The sequence below is a fragment of the Crotalus tigris genome, unplaced genomic scaffold (assembly GCF_016545835.1).
Source record: "Crotalus tigris isolate CLP2741 ecotype Arizona unplaced genomic scaffold, ASM1654583v1 scf7180000017546.9332058, whole genome shotgun sequence".
In the NCBI taxonomy this organism is placed as follows: domain Eukaryota; kingdom Metazoa; phylum Chordata; class Lepidosauria; order Squamata; family Viperidae; genus Crotalus; species Crotalus tigris.
In genome coordinates, this window is record NW_024096465.1 from 72,447 (window position 1) to 85,029 (window position 12,583).

Below are 12,583 nucleotides of genomic sequence, written 5' to 3' on the forward strand. Positions count from 1 at the left end.
CTGCTGCAGAGTCCTGTGGCACCTGTTGTACCTGTTCTAATGTCCTCAGTCTCCTTCAGCAGTTGCAAGTGCGCTAAACCTCCTTAGTTTCTGCTGTAAATAGGGAAGGATATCTATAGCTTTTAGTAGGTCTTTCTGGCTTCATATTATGAAATTTGGATTAATGATGTTCAAAATTACAATAAGCTAATTGCCAGGTGAACCTTCCTAAGAACATAATACCATAATCAAGGGTCCACTAGTGAATTTATAAGCTTTTCCTGTGGCCACTATAGTTTTTTTACACCCACTCTATTTGTGATTATCAGATCTAACTTTTAGATTTTAGAATTAGAATGTGAACAACTACATGTGGGATTAGCCCAATCTTATATCATGGAGAAATTTACATGTTGCAGCCAGTACTTTTGATTGAAATGACTGCTGATGGAAGACTCAGTACTTTACCATAACTTCAGTTTTCTGAATGTTATGGTTAATGTCTGTAATTTACCTAAAGTAAATTTGGGTAAAAAATAGTTTTGTGTATCATAGTTAAGACTTAGCTTATTTCCTGAATCACAGATTATCAATTAATTGTGTAGGCGTTGATCTAGTGCTAATTATTACATGATAAATAATTATAAGTTTTTAGAAATTGAAATAAAATGTATTTGCTTTCTCTTAGCCTTGCAGGAAAAAGGGAAGAGACAGATGAATCAAACTCATCTACATAAATCTATAGTGTTTCATAATAACTAGTTCAGTGTAGATGGGAGAACAACAGAATTTGTATTATCTTGTGCTTGTTTGTAATCCCATTAAAGACAGTGACAATAGATTATTCTGCTAAAGCTGAACCATAGTTGTCTAAAATTTGCATTTCAGCCAGGAGCTTATTCTTTTTCAAAGAGGTGTAAGAACTAAGTGTAATTAACAAGCTGAGGTCAGGTCATAAAGAGAAATAGTAGAAGTGACAGCAAGCATAACCAGAATCAAGACTGAAGCTCCACTGATGCAAAGCATTTCAAGTCTACATAATGTCTCATAGTTGCAAAATATGAGCTAGCTGAGCCAAGTCAGAATACCACAAGGTCAGTATGTTCGTCTATTAAGGGCAGCTTCAAAATAATCCAAACATTCTGAAGAAACCATGAAGGATAGCGAAGCTAAAGATTTCTATATTTAGTCTAGAAATTCTTCTTAACAACTGACCTACATGTTAAATACGGGAAAGTGTAATATTTAACCTTTAACCAAATGTTAATTTTTGAGAAACACCTGACATAACGCTTCTGATTAGAATACTAGTTAATTATATTTAAATGTGTTACCATGTGGCAGTTTCCACTCTCTTTTCTTTTTTTCCTGAAAGTTCATCCTGAAAGTCTTTGCTAAAAGCCATAATTTTAAAAGGTAGGTTTAAAAATTTATACTTGATTTGTTGCTTTTAAAGAACAGGCATCCATCTGATCCTTGAGTTTATTATTACTATTGACACATGGTCAATAGACATATGTCAGCTATGTCAGAATACATGGGTTTTGGCTATGCTAGCCAAGTACTATATTATTATTGCTGTTCTATAAACTACTTCCTAGATTGAACTGCTACATTTGCTCAGATTGCTTGCTATGCATAGGTAAAGGGAAAAGGGAAGCAAATCTGACATACTTACTAACAGAGAAATTTGTATTATTTATACAGAACAGAACAAACCAATTTTCAAGAAAGGTATTTAAGTGGCAACATTATTTATTAATGCTGTATGCACACACTAATGGAATGCAACACAGATTCAGTTAAATCTAGTAGAATGCAGTCTAATATCATACTACTCTGTGTGTGTGTATTTCCATTGCTTAATCTATGAGTGTATATATGTATATAGATACATATTACACCATTTATCCGTAAACTAAAATACTTGGTACTGTGCAATTTTTGTTGGGTCTTTCAAACTTCACACTAAATAATCATAGAATATACTTTTAAATTTACAAATTATTTGATTGTAAAATGCTCATTCTTTTGCTATAGTTTTTCAATGTTCCTAGAGAACTGCGAATTCACAAATTTGCAAGTGAGTGATTAAAAACCAAGCTTCCTAGAAATAATGTATTATCCATTAAAGGTATAGCACAACTTCCTGTTGATATGACAGTCAAGACTCAAATAGCATAATAAAAACAACACAATGGTCCTCAAGTTATGTTGGCAATTGTGACCAGGATTGCCATAATGTGCTCATAAAGCATAACATTACACAACTGCAATCACTTAGTGACTGCAATGCCATCATAACTCCAGAACCATGTGCATTTTTAAACAGAAAAGGATGGGAATCTCAGGCAAATTGCATGGGGGGATATCCAGAGGGTGGACACTAGGGAGCACTGGTAGGTGTTAGGATGGGTTGGTTGGGGATGCTGGATGGGCTGGTAAGGGCTGTGGGTGGGTGTTAGGGAGCACAGGCAAGCTATGAGGATCCACTTGTTGATGCTACAAGTAGGTATGTGCTTATAGAGTGAAGGCAGACATGGGAGTGCTACGGAATTTCAGATTCCTGGGATCTGATACTCCATACTGGGTCTGCTCAGGAGAAAAAAAAAATGATGGGACCAACTTGCAACCTTCATTGCTGGTTTCTCCATTGAGTTTGCTTGTAGACAAAAGCAGAGTAAATCTAATGGTGATCATGTGACCATGGCTTACTTCAATATCATAATTAGGAATGCCCGAATTGAGATTATATGATGGTGGGAAGCCTCAAAGGCTGCAACGTCACAGATCAGTCATATATTGCTTTGTCTCTGAACAAGAGTTTGTAAACCAAGGACTATTAAAAAAAACAAATTTAGAAGTAGTATTATTAAAATCAAGTCAGCTAACCATTCAAAGGCTCTTCTGGCCCTCTGAAAGGGCCTTAAGACCTGTCAGTTGGTTTGGTGCCCCAATGAAGAGGTTTCAATCAATCAATTTCAACTTCTTGTGGAGAAAAAAAGATTTCACAAAGTTGGATTGATTGATTGAACTTTTAGTCCCACTCAATCTGCCATTACCACCAAAGCCACGCATACCCAATGGGCCATGCCCACCTAATGGCCACGCCCACCCGGCACCTGATGATACATAAGTGGGTTTTGGGTTACAGTTTGGACACTCAATCTCTAAAAGGTTCACCATCACTGTTCTAACCTGTCACAACATGAACTTCAAATCGAAATGCACATAATTAACTTAGCTGTGTACAACAACAAGCATTGCTTTTGGCAAGTTTTTGACTATTCCTGTACTCATGTACCAACTATGGAAGAGATGGTAGCCATTAGAAAAAAGCATTGCTGACCTCATCTGTTCAGACACAGTGAAGGCTGAAGAGTTTCTGTCTCCTACCATGAATTCCCTTGCTAGTTACTATCTCAGGGTTGTTCCTAGGCCATATTCCCTGTACTGGCTGAAACACTATGGTACTTGGAGAAAAAAATGGAAACACATTGTGTATTTACTGTAACTCTAATATTCAAAGAGATGAGCAAATATATTGTTAAATTATTTGCTTACTGACTAATGCTTTTGTTTGCTTCTGTTATAAACTATCAGTGCTTATGTGCCTAGATATGCCGAACTGATTACATTTTTTTATTTCAAATAATGGAATTTTAAAGCTAATTCTAGTCCTGACGATTGTTTGTGTAAGAAAAGTACATAAGGCTCATGAGATATTTGTAAAAGATAAGTACACAAGATTAACAAAAAATCTTAATCCCATTATATTTCATAAAATAAATTGGTGAATGTTATCATTTATTATTAGAAGGGCTGTAACAGTAGTAGCTGTAATAGTAATAGCTGTAATAAAACTCTGTATTTAGAAGGTAGAGGCAATCTCAACAAAGGGAATGAATGTAAAATGTGCTTTTAAAACAAATTTCACAGCAGCAGGGCCGGTATGAATGTGTCACTGAACTTTAACCTCCTGGGAAGGTACTGCAAGATTCAAAATCTCAGGCTATTTTTGATAACTGCTCTCCCCCAAACAATGCAGAATCATTATGATAGTGATTCTGGCCCTCAAATTATACTTCCTATTTATCTGTAATGTTTGTCACAGTTCTAGACATTTCATTCTATAAAGAAACATGCATGGAGAAGGTGTCTTAATAAGTTAATGTTTTTAAAAATATATTTTGTCTCCAATATTTTACAATTAATTTCTCCCAGACTAATTCAAGTTCTGAAAACTATCAAGATGTTTGTGTGCATGTGTGTGTGTGAGAAAGAGAGAGTGAAAGAGAATTATCAGAGAGTAGACCGTGAGTTTATTATTATGTGTTGTTAAAAAGGGGATTATAGTTAATAAAACATGAATAAGGGAAGAGTTATGCAAAAGCAACAAAAATTCTTGTAGCATCTTTAAAAAATATCACACTTATTATATAAGCACTCATGGAATAGATTGAGATCATCAAAATGATTTGACAAGGAATAGATAAGCATAAAGCAGAATTTTCTACTTTAGACATTGCTTGATGCTTTCTAGCCTTACAGAAAATATTGGCATCCTAAGATAGGTAAAATATTCGCTGCATTGATTAATTATGTCCCATCAAGTTGGTGTCAAATGACATAAAAGCTTCTTTATATTTAGTGTCGTATGTATCTTTGTGGAATAAATTGGAATATCTGACAATTGAACCTCATCTTAAGACCCCAATTGAGGTGGGCTGCAGCAAATGCATTTATTTAATGTGCGCTTTCCATCCTTATGATTTAGCCCTTAATTTAACAATGTGTATTCACCAAAAATGTAAAGTAGAATATCTATATTTATTGTGTGCCAATAATGTACTATTATTTATAGCAGGTTCTGAATAATTTTACCAACTAATTGCAAAAAAATAATTCATTACCATGAATTAAAATAAATCTAAAGTTTTGTTCTTTTCCAAACAGTCACTGAGTAATTGGTTTCAACTGAACAAGCTTCCACCTTTAAGTACTGAGGCCTTTATTTGTATAAGTTTATAAAATGGAAAGGCCAATGTAAGCATGTCCTGTCTAAAGCCAATCATTAATCTAAAGCAAATCTTAATTTCTTTTTTATTAAAAGTAGCAAATTGGTTCCTGCTGTTATTAAATATGCAAGCAAATTTAGTATCTTAGTATTTTATGGAATTCCACTAAAACTTCTTAGTACTTATTTTTCTTTCAATACTTTTCTGCATCATATTCTGCTTCGGTCAAACATTTGGCAGGGAAGTGCTTAATTTTGAATCTAGGTTGAGTTCTACAAGCATGACTGATGGCAAACTTGTCTTTAGCTTAAATTATGTACAAACAAAATTGTTAACTCATTTGGATATCTAACTGAATGCTTTGTTTCACCATGAAAAAAAGTTTTAAATAACCATAAAATAGTCCTTAAGCTTTTTCTCCATGCATTGATTTAATCCTATTTGAATCTGACACTGACCAAGCAAAATCTATAGTCAGCCAAATTTTTCAGTATAGGTACTATCTTTTAGGCTGATAGTTCATTTTGATGGCAAGATTTAGCTTCTTTGTAGAGTACAGAGACAACTTGAGCAGTTCAGACAATGACTTCTGGGTGTTTCCTCAACTTATGGCCACAATTGGTAGCAGAATTTCTGTTGAAGGCAATGCAGTCATAAACTGAGTTATCACTTGGTTGGATCTAATTTATGACTATTTTTCTATGATTATTAAGCAAATCAATCATTAAACAAATCAGTTGCTAAGAAAATCACATTGTTATTAAGTGAATCACGTAGTTGTAAAACAAATCTGGCTTCCCAATTGCTTGGCCGAAGTTAGCTGGGAAGATCACAAATCACAATCACATGACTGCAGATACAGCTATCATAAATGCAAGCTGGTTGCCAAGTGCCCAAATTGTGATCGCATGAACTTGGGAATAGCATAATGATCGTAACTTAAAAGACCGGTCACTTTTAGGTCACTTTTTCTGAAGCCAATCATAACTTCGAACTGTTGTTAAATGAACAGTGGCAAGTCAAGAACTACCTGTAGAAGAACACATGTCTTCAATCTGACCTTATTTATTACTTAGCTCATTGTGTGATGGTATGATCATACTCTGCTCTAGAAAATCACTTCCTACATGTAAAAAGTGTATACCAGAATGAATATGAATTCTCATGAATATGGAGACAATTGCATTCTGGATGCTGAACATTAACTGAAAAGCTTCAGGAAGAAGTATGTCACATTCATTCCATGACCATTTTGATTTCTTTATATTCCCCTAAATTTGTTTCTAACATTAATATAAATAATATCTCGGATAAATATTTCTCCTACATTTTAAAAGCCTTTTATTACATCCGTTTATTACACAACTCAATGATGCAACTTAAAACCATTAAAATGTGAATACATTTGGAATCCTGAATTCCCATTATGATTCGTATCTGTGATATTAGATGTTAATAAAACATGCAGCAAAATTTCCAGTTAGAAAGATGGACTAATAGACACTAAACTTTGTGTGTTGTTTATATATATATGTCTGATAGTGATTTTGTATTAGTTATTTCATTCACATATTAAATGTATTTCTATGCTCCACAATCAAAACTCAGTCATTCCCAATAATATCATTTATAGTCAAAGACTATTCCGGCAGTAGATATATAAATCATGATCTGGACTTTACTATTTAACTACCTTGGTTGCTTCCTGAAAATAATTATACATTAAGACATATAGTGAATACTTTAAAGATCCTTCAGTATATCTTCAAATTAATATTACAGTAAAAAGTTAAAAATATCTAAAATTATATTTTAAACATGTTTCATATGTTTGTTTCTAAACTCTTTTAAAATATGTATTAATTTTTTTATTTTCAAAAATCCTTATTCTATGTATGTCTTTTTTTACAAAATTAATTTAAAATTAGGCCAACCCCCATGTGCCTCTTATTAAATTTTTTGAAAAACTGTTCTTATTCATTGATTTCAATGTGAAGAGCAAACATAACATAGACATAAGGCTATCTGAACGCTTTATTCGCTACATTTAGAATATTAATAAAATTCTTCCCAGAAGTTGTCACATCAAGTAAAAGATCTTTATTCCAGATTGTCTTTTGGGGCCAAATTGAGACTGGATGCATGCATTTAATAAATTGTAGTCTCAAGTAGTCATTTTTTGTAAATAATTAGCTTCAGTGGAAGAATAAGTTAGCATATTGTATGCATCTAATGTTGCAAATGTACATACTGCAAACTTTCCTATTAATCAACAGTCAAGCACTGTAAGTTGGGTCTCATACATAATGAATTGTGCTTAAGCCTCCTGGGTTTCATTGATAGAAAAATAAGAGAAAACACAAGTGTAGTAAGCTTTTGAATAAAATTTAACTAGATTGCTCTGCATCCTGTAATTGTTTTGGAATCATGAGGGAATAGACAATTCATCTGCAATTTTGGTGGTAGTTTTGCCTTCATCTATCAAAGAATACTATTTAAATGACATTAAGGTGTTGAAATAACTACTTTAAAAATTCTACATAGAATGTTAATAATATATGTTTTAGGCGTTTTTCCCCTTTCTTCCATACCCTTAAAAATGTTGTATATATGTGTGTTTAGAGAGAATATTTTCATGTCATTTTTAAGTATTTCAATACTTATTTTGATTTATTGCCTTCTTTTTGTAAACTGCTCTGAATGGTGATTGGGGGTGATAAAAAGTCTTAACAATCAAGATTATTCAAATTCACCTGAGAAATTTAATTTGTATGCATTTAAAGGTAACAAGAATGTGTAATATTTACTTCCTGGTTTAGGTTGCTGACACCGACTAGAATATAAAATGCTGAAATTGTAAAAGCACAGTGTGTTAATTCTTTGGTTAAGTAATACTTCAGATTTATTTATTTCTTTATATAGAGCCAAGTGCCAGGAAAAATGAAACACTTCCTTGGAGTTGGGGCCTGGAGGAATTTGCTTTTCTTCAGATCTAGTTAGAGTTTTGTAAGGCTTCCATCTAATAAATCTCATTCTCTAAGCATCTACCCAATGTTCTGGGGCTACAGTTAACAGACTTTTCCAGTAAGCATGTCCGTATAGAATAATATTCCACAAGATGTGCCCATCAGATCTCTTGGAAGTACAACTTGCCTACAGCACAATCCGGGCTTTTGTTCCAAATGTGCGCTTCCACTCCTGGACCATGAACTCTCAATGTTAAACTATAATATGTAGTATCAGTCCTATTTTCTCCCATTAGTCTACTGATTTGATCTCATCAACCTTGATATTCTGGAAGGGATTCTGCCTTCAGAAAATCAAGATAACTGGCTATTCCTAGGAAGATTTCAAAGTTACTTGTAGGTTAGTTTTCAGGAAATAGATTATATGCATACTGGTATGCTTGAAGATTCTATAATCCGTCTTTCCAAAATGATAACTGTCATATTGTGAAGCTTCTCAGAAGGACCACCAATTTTTTGAATAATAGTATTTTATGTAAAAAAAAAATTCATGAACCCAGGCACCACAATTCATTAGTATTGATCCCCTACAATTAAAATATATATTTCATCATAACTTATTTCATTGTGACTTTCCATATATAAAGATGATAGGGATAATTATTCTAATTGATTCCCAGACTATGGGATGTACTTCCTAATGAGATATGTTTGGCTTCCATTGTCCCTGGATTTAGGAACAAGATGTAAATGCAAGTCTTCCTAATCTTTTAATTGTTAATTAGTTAATGATTATATAGTGGTTTTTTAATTTTAATTTTGGTTTCAATTGTTTTTTTCTGTAGTTTGTATTTTTTATTATCAGAAAACATAAATTTTGCAATAAACAGAAATGTGAAGTATATATTCATTATTAAAGAAATAAAGATAATGCATTTACAACCAATAAAAAAGCATGTGAGATAAATAAGAATATAATTTTATTTAATAAAACTTTTTAAAAACACATAAAAGAAATATTTAGATGAATACCAAGTAAAACACACATACACACACACATACATACACATATTTATGAATGTGGTTTACAAAATCAATATCACTTGCATACAGACTTCAAGTATCTTCTCTCCCTTCCACAAGAAGCAGGGGTCATCTAGCTACTTTAACAAAGGATAATAGTGTGATTCTACAGTTTTTTAAAATCCAAAATGGAGCATCTCCCTTGCCAGGGTTGTGCTAAAAACATGTCTGCTCAAAATTGTCTCTTTGCATACTTTGCTGTAGCAGCAGTTTCTTATGATTGGCATGTGAAAATTACCTTTTCCTACTTGGTTAAGGTCTTGTATGCTCTCTGGGTAAAGAGAAAATCAGCAGGTTTTTAGATTTCAGTAAAAGACAAGGACTCATTATTTGGATTCTCTGTTGACTGGGGAAAGTCCCAAGAATTTTTGAGTAACCTACTGCTGTTTGATAATGATTTGAATTTACAGGCTCCAACATTTTAAGTCCAGATGAAGGTTGGACATTGGGTACAAAATGAAAAGTAGATGTAATAAATAATTTTTCACTTAATCAAAATGTTTAGAGGTTTTAGTATATCACAATATTCCTCTTAATTGAAGATAATACATAACTTTTGCAAAAAAAAAAAAAATAATAACTCCCAACCACTCTTTGCTGGCTTTTCAATAATGAATACGTATCCAAACCTAGAAAATCATTGGAGTAGAGACCTATTATAAAAACAGGTATGAAAAAAAATAAGGAGTTGAAATTAAGTTTAAATTTAAAATATTCATTTTAAGGTAAATATTGCTACTACAGTATAGAAATTCTGATGATACCCCTTTTAAGTGGAGAAATTGATAAGATTGCAGGCTGAATTTTAATTAAATGTTGGTGGTATGAAAATAAGAGATACCTATATTTTCCAGAGAGGTGGGACATTAAACCAAAACAATTCTATGGATTCAAATTCCCAATAAGAAGTACAATTAGATAATACAATATATGGGATTTAAAAATAGGAATCAGTTCAAATAATCAAGCGAAAATTTATACACTATACGATAAAATTGAAGCATTTGCACACAGATTTGTTCTCAGAGCTCAGTTTTACCAGGAGAAAGATCTTTAAAATCAATTGGAGAAGATGCTTATGAAGCTAAGATAACTGGGTGAATGGGTAGCAATTTCAACTAATTTCTTTTCTTTAAAATCCCCCTTTTAAATTGTTTTAGCACCCTCTACAAATTTCAAAATGGAGAACAAGATTTGAAGCCAGGTTTTAAATCCATTTTTTTCTGTGAGACTTTAAATCAATCCACCTTGCTTGACATTCTCCCCAACTATTGACACATTCCTTGCATAAATAAATATGTTTTCCATTTGTCTGCTACAGAGAGATAATCAAAAAGATAAGCAGAATTTTCAGAGAAAATGATAACTCCATGATACTTCTACTCATTGGCAATGCAAAGAAATATTTCCTTGTCCTTTTGTCTGGTTTTTTGTTGTTGTTGTTTTTTTTGTTTTGCTTTGTGGTATTCCTTACTTCAAGCTTCATTCATGCAAAATTTGCTTTCCCCAATAGTTTGTGTAATAGTATTATTCATCTTTTTCTAAACTGGTATGCATCATACATGTTGGAGGGTGTCACTTAGGAAATCGTATGTTTCTGTTGCTGTTCAGATATTTACTCCTATCTAAATATAGGAAAAGTGTTCCCTCTTTCTAACCTATATGCCTGGACATTTGTTGATTTTGAAAATATTATAAGGAGATATTTCATCTCCCTAGGTTTAAAGGAGATTTGTGTGACATATTCACCAGAGATGGAAATTGAAGTGCTTTATTCCAAATTTCTTTTCCTACTTTTGTTTTTTCATATTTATTTCTCTGTACCCATTCCTTCTCATTTGTATTTGGATTTTTTGGCCTGCCTTAAGTTTCTTTTACATAATGGTCTTTCTTTGTTGTACAATGTTTAAACAACTTTGTTATAGTGAAACTCTGCAGTTTTAAAATGAATGCTACTTTGTTACTCTTTCAACAGAGTGGAGGCCTCAATATCTTGTGAAATATGTGAAGCCACAGGGGAAATGAAGGAACCACTGAAACAATGTATAGCTTGGCTTCAAGCTTATTTCACTGAGCCCCAGTTAATGCTGAAACTTCCAGTGCCTCCTTTTCACCATCAACTCCTAGAACAAGGTCTGTATGTCTTGTAGTGTTATATTTGGCACTTCTTATATGATGTGCACTTCTGTTGTTTTTTGTAAGGTCTGTACTTGGTTTTGGGGTAAATTTGTAATAATGAATATATGTAGCTCAGGTGTAGGATGAGGATGAAGGTTCATTCTCTTTTAGGTAACATGTTAGAACTTAAAATCTGCAAAAAATTATGATTTTATTAATATCAAAATCAAATATAGTGGAAGTCTGTATTGATCTGCTAATCCTGCTTGCTCAAAACACAGAGTGTTTCTCGAGCCCAGCAGCTTTAAAAATGTAGCTTTCAACTCCTGGTATTCCACAGTCCACACAACTTAAAAGTTGCTGAGTTCAAGAAATACTGTGCTAATAGAATGCTTCAGTGGGATTCAGTACATGTCACAGTTACCAGATCTTCACTTAATGACAATAGTTTAATTATCATCTGGAAGAAACTGCATCCGATAAAATAAGAGTCTCAAGTTGCCGATTTCTAAAAAGTGTTATTTGTTTCTATTGTTAAACACAAGAGAAGTAGAAGAGCAGTTTTGCTTCTTCTGACAGAGGACATCAGGGAGAGTACCTCCAGTGACTAGATACACAAGATACACAAAAGTACTGGGGGGGGGAATTAAAAACAATATTTAACCAGATTAATGCTTATTGATATCAGTGGCTTAAACTAAAAATAGGTTTAATTGAATTTTAGCTTAAATTCTGCACCAATGTGTTTTGTTTTCCTCATTTGGAACTCTGGAAAAATGCTAGACGAGAACACCTTTTTATTTCTCTTGCTCCTTTGCACAAAAATAAATGTATATATTGAACTATATAATTAATAGCATTGACTGAATTATTAGAATGTAGACCACTGACATATTTATCAGAAATACTTTAGGGATTTTCACTAGAGATAGCCAGAGTCCTCCTCCTCCATTTGTTACATTGCTTTTCTGCAGGTTGGCTGTCCCTGCATGTCGCTTTTAAACTTTCCAGTTTTGCAGTGATAATTTCAATAACTAGTGTGGATATGGCTGTGTGATTTATTTTTGCTGCAGTTTTGTTCATCTCATTATGGGAAATTATTTTTTTCTCTTCAAATGAGCAATGTTAATATACTGTACTGTTTTACATATGTGTTAGTGAATATTGCATTTACATCTTCTTTTTGCATTCTTTTATTTTAAAATACATATTTAATTTGCACTTATATATTCAGATGTGGATTTATTTTTCAGATGCTTTGAATAATAAATGTTGATGTATGTTAGAGACTGCATCCCCATCTATTTTGACTTTGGTATTTTTCTGTAAAATTGACAAAGGTTTCCTTGGCTACTGCTATATCAAAATATAAATGAATCAAAATTGAGGAATCTATTGTCAATTTCTTGTTGCTATTTT

General features: G+C 32.8%; 1 protein-coding gene across 1 annotated transcript in view; it reads left to right on the forward strand.

Moving 5' to 3' along the window:
* Positions 1–1,327: 1,327 nt before the first annotated feature.
* LOC120304296 (methylated-DNA--protein-cysteine methyltransferase-like) overlaps positions 1,328–12,583 on the forward strand; it is a 78,444-nt gene continuing 67,188 nt past the window's right edge. The window contains exons 1-2 of the mRNA XM_039334691.1: positions 1,328–1,395; positions 11,022–11,179. Coding sequence (XP_039190625.1) covers positions 11,068–11,179 — 112 coding nt within the window. The 5' untranslated portion in view covers positions 1,328–1,395; positions 11,022–11,067. The remainder of the gene's footprint in view (positions 1,396–11,021; positions 11,180–12,583) is intronic.